At 38.6% G+C, this 14746-nt stretch overlaps 1 protein-coding gene across 4 annotated transcripts in view; it reads right to left on the reverse strand.

The window, feature by feature from the left end:
* LOC136436161 (dystrophin-like) overlaps positions 1-14746 on the reverse strand; it is a 229422-nt gene that overhangs the window by 180151 nt on the left and 34525 nt on the right. For all 4 annotated transcript variants that reach the window (XM_066429949.1, XM_066429963.1, XM_066429956.1 and 1 more), the window contains exons 3-8: positions 8751-8843; positions 6323-6400; positions 2760-2944; positions 2078-2158; positions 1521-1636; positions 113-255 (exon numbers count right to left, since the gene is read on the reverse strand). In XM_066429949.1, coding sequence (XP_066286046.1) covers positions 113-255; positions 1521-1636; positions 2078-2158; positions 2760-2944; positions 6323-6400; positions 8751-8843 — 696 coding nt within the window. The remainder of the gene's footprint in view (positions 1-112; positions 256-1520; positions 1637-2077; positions 2159-2759; positions 2945-6322; positions 6401-8750; positions 8844-14746) is intronic.

Consider the following 14746-nt stretch of genomic DNA (forward strand, 5'->3'; position numbering starts at 1 on the left):
AATTAACAACCAATATCTTCTATACCCACAACTTTAAAAAACATGTTACTTGGAGTTCAAGGTTTAGTAGTACATCTAAGATTAAACTGAAGATGTTAAGTGAGGCGCCAACCTGCTTGGCGGCATAGCCGGGCGCAGACACCTCCAAGGCCTCCTGCATGGCCTCCTGTGTTATCTTCTGGTGTGGCAACACTTGGAAGAACAACGTCACATACATGATGATGGACTTCTTGTCTGGGATTTCCACATTCACATCTGTCAGGGAAAAAAAGTAATACCGGTATATTTCAGTATTTGGTGAGACCTGTTGCAAGCATCTCCAAAAGCTAGTAGTAGAATCCCTAGCCTGTGCTACACAATTTAACACTGTCAGGGGGCTACTGGCCCTCCTACCCTAGACAAGTGTAAGGGTTGCTAGAAGCCTGATTTAATCAGGATATCACAATCCTTGGCAGCAACCAAACAGAGAGAAACCTTCTCTTTTTGGTGAAGGCATGCATGAAAAAAGTGCAGAGCAAATCATGTGCAATCAAACCCAAGATGAGAATACTAAGAAAACCACCCTAAAATCAACTTTGACCCTCTCACTACAGTTGGTAGATGCTTTTTATTGCATGGGTTACAGTATGAGTCAGTAGGGAAAGGGTGAAGAAACCTCTTCCAAGTATATATCTAGCAGCCTGTCCGAAAGAGCACCCTTCCTTTGCCAACATCACATTCCACCTTGTATATCATTCCTCCACACGAGATGCTGCCTAACTCCTCCAAAGCTATGCTCAAGGCTGTCTGTAACTCATTAGAGGGGTGTTATCATTTCTCTTGCCTTGACCCTGGCTGCTCCGAGTTATCAGACAAATACCATCTGCCTGAACTTGTCCCAGAAGGTACTGGGTTACAGTCACTTCATTCCAATATTATTTAGGCCAAGGGTTCTTTACATAATGCTATATTTTTGTAAACAGACATGGATTTACATAGTTTATGACGTAATCCCTGCACAACACTACTAAAAGGACTTCTAAGATGTTACACATCTTCAGAAGCATGCAACATTGTTTCTTTCAGCCCATGTCATTCTGTTGCTAAAACCTCTTGGGACTGCATAGCTGAAATACTGCATGGATGTGTCCAGAAGATTTGAGCTAAGCCACCATTTCCCAAGCAAGAAATTTAAAACCGACAAAACAGCAAGCTCTTAACATGTCTCAGCCACTGTCCACTCTAGTTCAAGTGTGGTGTATTCTTTAAGATGCTCAAAGTCTGATTCTGTATGCAGTCTACAAGCAAGATTGTCATATTCAAATAAGGCATTTGCTTGTGATAGTTAAGTATTCAACCACAGGAAATAGACTGATCCCATAGCACCACCCACCTCCGTCAAAACGTAGAAATGCAAAATAAAAACATAAAAATGCAAACATTTGAAGGACATGCAGCCGCTCTCTTATTGGTCAAACCTTTAATTTTGATAGACAGTCGGGATCGGTCTGTTGCAGGGAAAAGATATGCAGTGGTCTCACCTTCAGGATCCAGGAGTCTGTCAATGTTGAGGTGCTCGTTGGCCACTCTGAAAGCGTGGTCCAGCCTCTTCTCTGTGCCCATCTTGGACAGGATATTATAATCAAACAGGTCTGGCCTGAGAAGGGAGAGGGGGAAGCAAGGTTTAGTCAACAGAGTTGTTCAATGGAGTTGCTCAACTCAGTTGCTGAATTGTTGGCAAAGCATCACATTTGATGTACTGTATGTATACTAGTACCCAGTGGTAGTCAGTAGTAACCATAACATTTGGTTGTCTTTTTCTTTCCTGGTTTAAATATCTGCAATTTGCATACAACATAGAATATGGTATTGCAATTTCAATTGTGTTTGGTGACAATTGCTATCTATGTACTAACAGTTTTCTGTGTACCGATCAGTCCAACTTACAACTTAATTAGCTCGCTAAGCATGTCATGCATATGTACACATGTACCAGTTCATGATAATTCTTTCATCATTCAAGACTCTTGCCACTTAAAAATAAAAGCCAAGGCCATTGGACAAAGCCTTGGAGAACTAAAAAAAACACTTTACTTACCTGTACTTATGGATGAGTGCATTGAAGGCATATCCATCCCTCCAGCTACTAGTGAAGTTAACAATGTCTACACTTCTATACCTGTAGAAACAAGGCAGAAAATGTTATTTGGCATACCAACAATAATAGACTACACACACTTCTATTTCAACATAACAAGTATATTCTACAACAAAAATAGCTTTATCTCTTTGTACAGATTTGCTTCAAAGTTGCATTTTTGTAAGTGGTCCTTATTCCTGAAGAAGGCCAAAGAATTAATGCAAAATTTCACCCAGCCTTAGATTTCATTCTTCATCTCATGCTTGCCTCCTGGCCTGATTTGACAGGCCAATTTTTTGTGTGATGATTTTTCTCTGTCATTTGATAAAAACAATATAGGGTTAGACACCATTGTGTCTGTTACTTTGTGTTCAAAAGAATCTTTGGCATTTGATTGTGAAAACACATGCTGCAAATCACTTTAATATAGCGGCAGGAAAATATAGCGGTTGGGGGAAAATGGAGTAGGTCACGGCACTTAATTTTAACGGTGGAAACAAACATCACTGTCTCAAATATAAGTGATCAAATATTTGCAATGATGAAATTTTAGCTGTGGACTAGTGACCTTTAAATCAGCTAAAATTAAGTTAAAGTTAACAAATCAAGAATTACAGTATTGACAGGCGTCATGACTCACCCCTGAGTGGTTTGCCTGCACCAGGCAAGGAGAGTCTTCTCCAGGTTACTTTGCTGTAGGTCAGCCATCACGTCTTTCATAACATCCTTCACCTGCCAGTGGAGAATGATGCTCCAAACCAAGCCCAGAGTCAGCTTGGGGTTCCCGTCTACGATATCGTTGCTACTGATATTAACTAACTTAACCTGTGGAAACAATAAAGAAAGAAAGAAACATTTGAGAATGATGCTCCAAACCAAGCCCAGAGTCAGCTTGGGGTTCCTGTCTACGATATCGTTGCTATAAATAACTTAACCTGTGGAAACAATAAAGAAAGAGAAAGAAAGAAACATTGAGCTCGTTTTCAAATGTTAGTTACACAAGACTGCTCCAAACTGAACTCAAAGTCAGCTTGGGGTTCCCGTCTACGATAACGTTGCTACTGATGTTAACTAACTTAACCTGTAAGTACAGTAATGAAAGAGAGAAACATAGCTTATAACTTTTATTCAAACAAACTAAAAGAATTCTCCAAGCCAACAAAGTCAACTGACTTAACCTGTAAAAACTATCAAGAGGAAAACAAAGCAACATTCAGGTTGTTTACAAACAATGCAAGTAAGCAGAAAGTAAATAGATACAGAGAAGCTACAACGAAGAACAAACATTGTCACACACACAGACACAACCCATGAAATACTGCCATACTGCTTCCTTTTAAGTCACAAGCTCCACAGAAAAGACAGGCAGTTCAAAGTTAAGTACCACGCGTAATAACAAACTATATCTTGACACATCAATCTCTCTCGTGTGCTTATACATGTCATACCCTATTCTTGACCTTGTCATTACAAGTCCTTTCCCATCATAGTCCGCTAATGTCTTCATACTTCAAAAGGCCACAGATTTCCTGATGATAGCTGCTGATACTACATCAGATCCCCGACAGAATTTAAGTATTCCAATCCGATTGGAGGCTGTTGGAGGCTCAGGTCTCAATTTACTGTTCATTCCTTTATGGTTGGACAAGTAACATATGGTGTGTCAAGTAATACCTCACTTTAGTAATACTGATGCAGAATATTTGTTATGGCATGTAGTGATTTATTTTCACATTTTCAGTTTCTTGTTGCAAACAGTTTTGGGAAACACACATTACACGCTAGATTATAGTAGATATAGATTAGTACAAACAGTACATTGGCTTCATTTCCACAGGTGTAAGCATATCTTAAACCACAACATGACACAAGATACCCCTTCCTGAATTCCATCAGGATTCTGATCCATCAGTCAAAAAAACTTGCTCGTTTTTTTTGCTGTTGGAAAACATTTTGGGTCTGGAAGTAATTTTTCTTCTTCTCCTAACTTTTCCCATACCCTCATGGCCACCTTATTTCATTCTTTATTCAGGTTTAATTAAAAGGGAACCTTACTGTCCATGTGTTAGTGCCTAAGGGAAGATGTATAGACCAGACTGACACTGCACAGGAGGAAGTGCTTAGGTGGACATTGGCAAGAGGACCAGGCTTCTTCCCTGTGTCACTAGCCACTTCTATAAATCCTCAGGGACCAATTGGGGAAATGGAAAATCTGGAGAAAAGCCAAGTCCTGGTAAAGCCTGATGAAAGCTTAAGGATATGAAGTTTGACATCTGTGTTGTACCTTTGATATCTCCAACTATAAAAGTAGAAATTGCGGAGACAGGTACAATGTTAATGACCTGTGTGAAAAGAATTGGGACCGCAAAATAATGCTTTCGTTTTGAGTGAGATTTATGAGTATAAAAATTCTTTTAATTTAGGCAGAGGATTACTTTGTATGGTAAAAAAGAAAATTTGTCTGCAGAAATATTGAAGCCTCACAGAGATTTTAAATAACTAAGCTGGAAAGGAAGTTTGACTTTACCAAAAAAAACCTAGCCTTATCTTTTTCCGCCTGTTGGATTGAACAAACCTGCAATGCATTTTCTTTGGCAGAAACAAAGTAACGAAAAAGAAATTGAAGTACAGTTATTACAAGTACAGTTATTACATCCTCTTCCGATGTCTCCGGTTCCAAAGCAATTGCAACATTTGCCCTAAATCCTGGGATAAGGTTCTCGATTCATCAGACACAAACTAACATATCTGTACTTGAACCTAAATGGCTGCAGCGATTACTTTCGCAAGCCATTGTCTATAAGAGGCCTGAACGGTGGGTTGCGATGATCCAGACGAATGGTAAATCGATCAATAGGAGGACCAACTGGTCTCTACATGTCAGAGGGATCGAACAACCCCGCTGATATCCACTGGCACGAGACCAAGACTAAGCACTGCTGCTAAACCTCAGCCTTCAACTGCAAATTGTAAATGGCAACGGAAATTGGATCAGAAATTAGATCTTGTCTCGCCATAGGAACCGAACCCTTTGTCATTCCCACCAAAAAGAAATCTTCACGAGACCTTGTCAATACAATCATGACAAACTGGTCTTAGATACTGTATTCTTATTTAACAATGTCGTTAAGTTTGTGGCTTTGACAATGACCTCTCACTGTGAACTCATCGTACCATAGACGTATTTACTGTTTTCTATTGTGTTACAATGATTGTTTCTGCCGCAAACTAAAAAATACTGTGTGCTGCAAACTTTTACAACTTCAATGATTCTAACTTCAGCAATTTTTCCTCTGATGGTCTGAATATACAGCGTAGTAACTTGTGTGGGGATATGATGCAGGGAACATTTATGGTCCCCTTTCCAGTTCAATATTCTTGCTGGAGTACACAAACCCTTTGATAGACTTCTCTGCGGGTACCAGTCATTTTGGCAAAACATTGGTTTATGAACTATAAAACAGCTTACAAGAGTGATTTGACATGCTTTACCTGAGCTATATGTGTTCCCCTTACATGAGGTATTATGTGTCTGGTGTTGTGTATGAAATTCCAATTTACAGGTTTTTATAACTCAGTCAATAGGCAGGTGGGAGACATATGGCTTTTCCTCTGGACTATTGATCATTTAGCAGAGTGTGGGACCTGGTGATTTTAATCACACCTTTTCCATCCACTGACCCATTTCCACAGGCACTCAAGCTTGCACTTTTATAGACTAGTGAAGATATCCCGGGCCAAACAAACTGAATTTTGAGGATAACATCTACCAGCAAATTAATCTGAAAATGGACATGGCTGACCAACACGTATGACACTGGGGAAAAAAGGCTGATATTTGGATATCTAGGACTCTTGTTTAATTAATCAATCAATGTTACTAGACCCAGCCCATTTGCAGAAATGGTGTTACTATATTTAGCAGAAACCTTTCCCTACCTGTGAAGGCTGTGATCATTAGAAGCATTGCCATTCAGCTTACATAATCTTCCTACAACTTTTTTTTTGGATTGTAATCTTTATTGACGTACATTGTACTATCGTGTCTGGAGACATGACTTTGGCAAATACAAGATTCAGTGTCAAGATCACCATAAGTCCATGATCTTCAAGACATATTCAAGACATCTCGATATAAAATCAGTAGTAGTTTGTGTACTTTTCAGATAGTTCAAGTCAGAAGAATGAAATAGGTGTACTCACGTTATGCTTGTCTAGTACTTGCAGTGCTCGATTGACGTTATTCAGGTAATGTACTCTCATACGACCCTTCTCGCGAGCCTGGAGGAAGAAAATGAAATGGCATTGCATTAATTTCACACAGTCGGGTCAAACGTTACAGATTGGACATACAATTCTTCGTAATCACATACCTTACTAAAGTAAGCATAGATACAGTCAAACCTGTACAAGTGACCACCTCTACATAAGGACTACCTGGCCAACGTGACCACTTTTTGTTGGTCCCTTAAATATCTTTCCCAAGCATTAAGAATCCTGTAGTAACCACCTGTCCACATAGACCAGATTTTATCGGTCTCCTGAGTGGTCTTCTTGGGCAGTTTTTGACTGTTTCACCACAAGAAACGAACAAATCTTTTCCTACCATCAGAAGGTAGGCAAAAGAACTGCTTCCGTGGTAAGTCCTTACCTATGCCTTATTCATTTCCACTCTGCATCGCCAGCGCAAACAGACAGAGACACGCTGATTCGGCATATCAAATGGGTGAAGGAAGTGAAATTGGGACGGCCGAAACTACTCGGTCTCCATATAATCCTTATGGATTGTCACAAACAGCCCTCAACCACACACAGTAAAAGGAAGCAGTGATATCTACCGGCTGCAATAACATCTACCCAGGGGGACCACTTTGACTGATTGCGCTGAGTGATTTCCTCATAATCTACATAAGGACAGGGAGCAATAAAGGAATCCTCTACCTAATAACATTACAGTATATCACGTCTCGGTGTCGGCACTTTGCGGGTCTGCAATGTTTCTTGAGACTTTGCCTGGGAGTAAATCTTCGAGCACCTCAAGAAAATTAACAGTAGCCGTTCTCCATACTGCTGAATAAGAAAATTTACTTCTGCTTGTAGAGATTTTTAGGATCAAAAATTAATTCTTCACCACTTCATCAAGTTTGTTGGACAATATCATCTCTTACAATTGAGGTATAAATCAATGTTGTAGATCACAGATCTACATGTAATATATGACCTCAAGGTGACACAGACAACAGTTAGACTTCAGTAATGGCAAAATCTTTAGCTCATCTAAATTAGGTTATTGGAAGAGACATATAAATAAGTCAATAGTACTCAATACTGCTTGTGCCTTGCTGGAACGAGGATTGCACTAGGCCAAAGAGGTCGGCACAATTGGTGAAATCTTTCTTTGTGTGTGCCAATGGAGGTAAACATTAAACTGGACATTAATAACAAAGAAAGGAAATGAAGCTCAGCTCTTCCATACTGATTAAGAAGTTTGTAATAGTCCAGACATTGCCAAATGAAAAAGCTCATATTGAAGACCACAATCTGTGTAAATATTGTTATTGGCATTTAGCTGCTTTTGACAATTGTTACCATTTTCAAGTATGAAACAATAAAACTGTTTTGATTATTGAGGAGTCCAAGCATCATGCAAATCGGTCCCTCTGAGTCTGACACACCAGGTAACCTTACATACTGACATTTCAAGACTGACTGACACAATATCGTCTTAAAATCCTTTGCGAGACAAACTCAAACCCTACCTCAGCAATTAAGGAATTCCAGATTCACATTGGGGTTGTTCGCAGTACTAATTGTCCCACATTCCAGGTGCTAGGAGAGCCAGATGGATGTGAATACTTTCCTGAGGCTTAATTGCTGAGCCAAAGCTGCCCCAATTCTTTCAGGGATACGGTTCAAACGGGCATTTCATGAAGTCGTGATAAAGCGTTGTTTAGCTTACTGATATGATGAGGCAATTTTTCACACATATCAGTTGTAGATTTATCATTGGAAAGGTCCAAAGAGCACGAGGGAGGGAGGTGTAAAAGATGCAGTGGGGAAAGCATCTGATTTGAGACGAAGGGAAAAAGAAGATGTCCTGTTTCGCAATTCAACAAACGGAAGAAAGTGTTATCCAATGTAGCTCAGAGAAACAAAAACAGAGCAAAAAAGGACTGAAATTTCTGGCAAGAAACAGGGGAGACTTGTTGATTAGAACATTTCGAATTTCCAAACATACGCCCTTTTACCTTCACATAAGTTTGTTGACACCCCTGCAGCAAACTTTATAGAATATAACACAGACACTGACCAAAGTTCTGAAGCAGGTTTACACTGCGGTTTCCAACACACAATAAAGAAGGGACTAAGCCAATCGAGATGGGACTTAACCAACTTTCAGACTCTACCAACTCCACCCAGTCTTCGTGAGGGACAGACAATCCACCGATGATGATGTTACGGAAGCTATAGATTGTCCATTCCTTCACAAAGACTGTATTTTACAAGTTTTACTGTACATGTATTTTACTGTATTTTATAAGTCCTATCTTTTATTGCGTATTGGCAATAACAATTTAAACCTTCTTCAGAATGATTTCTTTCAACACAGATGAAGTTTCAAGCTACTGACCAATTTTGTTCCACAGAGGATCTCCAACAGGCTGAGAAGCTTGGTGCCATCCTTCAGATCTTCAAACAGCTCTCGAACCTGTTGGCCTTCAACCTGTAGCAAAAACAATAAAAATCAGCTTAGATAATTGCTTCTACAACATGAACAATAAAAATCTTTAATTCATTATTAGCACACTGGTTAGCATTTGTAAGTCTTGCAGGACTATGAATTAGTACATACAATTTTTACTGTAATTCTTGATTTGTTAACTGTAACTTAATTCTAGCAACTGTAACGGTTACTACTTAATCACTAAAATTTCATCGTCGCAAATCACTATCACTAACAATTGCGACAGTGATGTTTGTTCCCACCGTTAAGATTAAATGCAATGAACTACTCACTTTTCCACAAACCGCTAAAATTACCAACTGCAATATTGCTTTGAAGGGATTTGCAGTATTCTACACAGTGTACTTCATCATCATAAAATGTACTTATTGTAGAATGTAGAATTACTTTCACATTGTCAGGGTGCACCAGAAATACAGTAGATTTCTACATTTATACTTTGAACATGAAAGTTATTGTTCCATTTCCAAACATATACAGTAGAGATTATCCTCTGGGATTCAACATCAAATTGAGTTTCATTCTCCTTTTCCAGTCGTTTAAACTGTACACTTCATTAACTTTAGTACTACTCACTTTTATGCTAATCCCACCATATAACTGTTCACTAGAAAAATCTAATTTGAAGTATCGCTAGGCTTTACTAAAAATATTAAACGATATTATGTAGTTCTGATGTTTCCAACATTAATCAAATTCTGTCACCAAGAGGAAATCTTTGTTTTCATAACAAGGAGATAGAAAGGGTTATGGCCTTTTTTTCAGTTTCACAGTTGATCTATTATTTAGGCCAATGTCTCACTATCCATTCCATTGTGCCTAGGGTAAATACAGGCCCTAATGAACCGTAGTAATCACAATTACACAATCAATAAACATCAGTTCTGACAATTAAAACAAAGCAACTCATTAAAGTTAGCAATTCTAAATCTAATGCCCCAAGGGCAAACACCCACCTTACTCAAAATTAATAGAAAAGTATCCTTCTGCCGTGTAGGAAAATTATAAATATATAGATATTAATCATATTTTACACCAATATAACACCCCCAACACTTGACAGATTGCTTTTAATCATACTTTTCCATTGTGAATCATATTCTAATCATAATATCAAAAGCAAGGGCCACACAAATCAAAATTTGGTTGCTTATCGGTCAATCAGCGATCAACGTCTGTTGGAAAGGGGGGGGGGGCTACCGGACAGTGAACAAATATAGAGTTTATTGGCTATGGACATTTACCAATAAGGGATGACAAGTCAATTTTTTCAAATGATCGATAACTGTTATGAGATTCAAAGATTATGAGACTCATAACCATCGTTCACTTGAAGATTCCTCACCTTAAATCACTTCCTTTAATGATTCAGGCAAGACTGGAGATTAAACTAATTACTCTTGAAATGTCAACACAGGTTTAATCTAGATAACTATCTCATATCAATTCTGGTTGTTGAACTATGGGCCAAAAGGTGCCACAGTGTCTAGTACTGGATGCATTTCATCCTGCCTTAGATAAGGTGTCCTCAAAATACATCCTGGCCTGAGGACAACTTCTATATAAGTCTCTTTATGCCGTGTTCCAAGGACTGTAGGTCAACTGTTGGTTACGAATAAAGGCCAAGGCTTTATGCTTTTCTTGACTTAAAGTAAAACAGAATTCTACTTATATGCTTAGTATGTTTCATTCTATCAAATGGCACAATGGCACTTTTTATTGATCTTTTAAAAGCACTAAGTGAAGCATGTGTGTGTATTACAAAGACAGGTAAATAGTCTTGCGCAAGGTTCAGATGTTTCGGCTTTTCTTCCCTTACGCCGAGAAGGACTGGAGGGCAAGTTTTACCTACGAATAAAGGCCAAGGCTTATTGTTCTTGACTTAAGTAGAATTCTACTTAATATATATCCTTCCATCAAATGGCACAATGGAATTGACTTTTTCTTGAGCCCTTAAAAGCATTAAGTGAAGTACGCATGTATGTTACAAAGACGGGCAAACAGCCTTGCGAAAGGTTCAGATGTTTCGGCTTTATTTTTGCCCCTTGAACGAGACAGACAATATTGGTCAAACCTTCACACGTTTTCAGGCCAACCAAACAATACCCCAGCCTACTCAAACATGCAGCACTTCTCTGTAACCCACTGTTTGCACGTAATGTAAATCTTAGGACCAACAGACTATCCATGCCATATTTCATACGATAAAAGCATGCTTCTAATAAAATCTAAATTTGAACACCTTAGAAGGAATTCAAGAACTTAACCATTAAAGAGGATGGGCAGTATAGTTTGGTGAAACAACATTCAAGAAACCGGGACAATAGAATATTCAATGGAAATATCTGAAGGACCTGTAAAATGCTAAATATGCCAAACAGACAGCTTAGTATGTATGAACTTCTAATCCCTCTCGGTGTTTTAAAAGTGTGTCATCTCAGGCGTAATTGGTCTTCAAATACATCAACAAATGTGCGCAAACACGGCACTTAACCACGACAAACACTAACAGTCAGGCTCATACATCACTTTCCAAAAGCTATTAACTATCGTGACGTCACAAACTCAGAATTACACAGTACTGAGGGGGCAACACTGCTAGGTCTAAAAATGTCAAGTATTAACACTTGGTAAATGTAAATATGTCTGTAGGCGTATGAGGGCGCCAAGGGCAAATTTGAATAATGTTTCTCGGCGTTGTGCAACTGTCCTCACACACGGCCCGTCAGGGCTGTCACAATAAAATCTCCTGCTTTCGCTAAAGCACGTCTTCGCAACTTACAGTAAATCACAGGGCCATGTCGTAAATTTTTACTGAAATACTTAGAAATCGTGATCAAGGCAGAATTGTCCTTGCTAAATTTAGTTGAAATTCTCAAGTATGTCATTGTTGTAAAAGTGATTTCTACTACAATGGCTGTGTTAGGCTTAATATCAATATCTTAATCATATAATCAATGCTCCCAGACCATGGCAAAATTGATAAAGCAATAAAAAGTACCCGTAAAACTGTTGTCCTGATTTTTAACTTGTAACAGTTTTAGAGACTTAGAATACTAAAAGCAAAAGTTATATCATACATAACTCACATTCATGACAAAGTAAAACTTTAATGCTACCATTTTACAACTTACAAAATATTACTTACTGTATAAGTACTAGTGTTCATAGCCCACAAACATATCTCCTCCTTCGAATTCCACAGTCATGCCTTAAAGTTATATCACCCTGTATTGACTCGTTTTACAGTTACACTGTATAATCAATACTTTGCCTACATGTGTCTTTAGAACAGTACAGGAAACACAGATAGCAGACTGTGCAATCAGAGAGGTAGTTTTATCGACTGAACTGCCCTGTTACATTGTACCTGTTGCCGGCATGTGTACTCAACAAAAAAAATCAATCAAGGCAGGGACACTTTATGGTTTACCATTCCTGAGGGGAGACAAACTGAACCATATCTTTATTGATTAACTCCCTGTATCTGATACACTTGTCTGAGATTGGCAATTAACAGAAACATAAATGCAAACCTAAGCAATGTACAGTTCACACAAAACACTTAAGCACCACTGCTGTGTTGAAACTTTAGCGGTGCTACTAAGAAAATGGATTGAGGAAGACATTCTTTCTACTTCTAGATGCATTGATAACACGTTTCTTGTACTGTAATGCCTACTAATAGGGACTACTGTGTACTGTAGTACTCTTCTTGCAAGCAGCCAGGGGTTTAACTGTTTGAATAAAAAATGGTCGTAATGACAATGTACAATTTTCAACGATTATTATATTATTATACTTTCTAAGATCTCTTCTAGGCATTTCGGGCAAAAAGCTTCAAAACGAGTAAAAAAACTTCAAAAATACCTCGGCACTCAGCATATGAATATTTTCAGGTCAAGTAGATAGTCTTGATAAAAACTCTGGACAAATAAGGAAAAAGATTCGCTTATCTTACAACAAACACAAAGGTCCTCACTTGTCTAGACATACTTATCTGCAAGTAAACAACACAGAGAGGATCGAATACTTATCAAATATGAAAATCTTAATGTACCCAAAAGGTCATCTTGCATCTGTCAAACATTAAAAAGTATAACAAACACATGCACTGAAGTATTAATGGAAATGATGCAGGCCTCAAAATACTCTTTTTGGACACCTGCATCAGTCCAGCTAAAATTTCAAATTAACTGTACCACATAAACCTTTCCCGAACTGCTAATTTTGTTCCTCTTTAACTTTAAGACTATCATAAATAATGTTCCAGAAAACTTAAAAGTTAAATTCTTTAAGTCTGTTTTACATCAGGATTTAGATTGCAGTTGTTTATGGCGAGTTTGTGAAGAAACAAATACCTAGTGCATGGACCAATACAAATTAGGTGCAGGTACATGTAGACATCTTAAACACCTGCACAACAACAGCAGGTGTTATTCCAAGCCCTGAGATGTGTTATACGTGACCAATGAAGGTAGAAAATCTACCTAATAAACTAGCTAACTCAGAAAAGGGTCATGTTAATGCTGTTGTCAAACATTTCTAAGTACCTCTAACATTACACAGGCAAGGAAGAGTCAACTGCTTCCTGCGGACGTGTTGTACGTGATTGCTGGAGGTGGTTTCCATGACAGTCGCTAAAGAGGACTGTAACAACCTGTCATTTCTCATTACACAAGCTAAATATTGTTTACCTAATCTCCAAGCAGATGTGGGAACCAGCTCAGTCTCAGTGTTCTACGCATGATATCGGGGCATTCAATATGTCTTTTGAATTAATGGAGAATCTTTTTCTACTTCTCACCTTCTCCTAGAACCAACATCTGAAGTAAGTTTGGCAGAACGAATGGATTCAGGATTCATACCTTTAGCAAAGTATTTCATTGCAATCGGCTAAGTCAGGAAAGGAAAAACTGCTTTTGATTGACGTAAATTCTTGGAAACCAGTTGCAGAGGGATTCTAGACTTCAGCTTGAAGAAAAGTAGCCTGAATTCAATCAAGCCTCCTGTGACCGCTCTCCGCCCTGTAACCGCCTCAGACAGACACACCCAGACAGCTGGAGTTTGCGTTATACAGACTAGAAGAAAAGCATCTGCACAAAAAATATCATCATTTGCAGCATTTGACCAAAAAAGACGACGTGCCAGGTGCCGGTATCAAGACTCTGGTTACTAGTTACCTCACCTAACTTTTCCAGAAACCCTCCCCAGACAACCATTAGAATGGTTTTTCTGGCCTGGCTCCAGAAATAGGTCAAAGCAGCATCAGGATTGGACCTGGATTCTTTCAAGAACTTGTTTCCTAGACAACCTATCTGGACCAGCCCCAGTCCCAGTTTAAATGGACCCAGTCTAAACTCCAAGTGGTACAGGGATTACCGATTTATTTGTTTTGCCCACACATATTGATTCTAACTGTGTACTCAGATGGCTTGTCCCACTGGTAAATCAATGCACAGACAAGGCTTGGCCCCATATATTGCTACAGCAAGGACATGTGTGCAAAATGTCTGTTCTTAGTGCAAGATTTGATTGTGTCAATAGGTCAGGACGAGGGACAGCGTGGTCCCAATCTGCGAAAATGGAAATGCCTAGTTTCACTCAATCACTGTGGCCAATAACAAATTGATCATTTCCTTTAGTGGTCCTGATTTCGATTGCTTCCTAGAGGAAACATTTCTCTTACAAGTGCAAGTAACGTTCTAAAATCATGCTTTCATTTTCATGGCTCGAAAAATTTCTCAAACCCCACTTGAGAAGATTTGAAGGAAAATCTGTGATATTCCTGAACTGTATGATATTACTATTTAAACCGAGTCTTTTAGCTATTATAAAATATAATGGATGTAGAAATTATACCTGGCAAGCAATGCTTACAG

This window comes from Branchiostoma lanceolatum, chromosome 1 (assembly GCF_035083965.1).
Source record: "Branchiostoma lanceolatum isolate klBraLanc5 chromosome 1, klBraLanc5.hap2, whole genome shotgun sequence".
Classification (NCBI taxonomy): domain Eukaryota; kingdom Metazoa; phylum Chordata; class Leptocardii; order Amphioxiformes; family Branchiostomatidae; genus Branchiostoma; species Branchiostoma lanceolatum.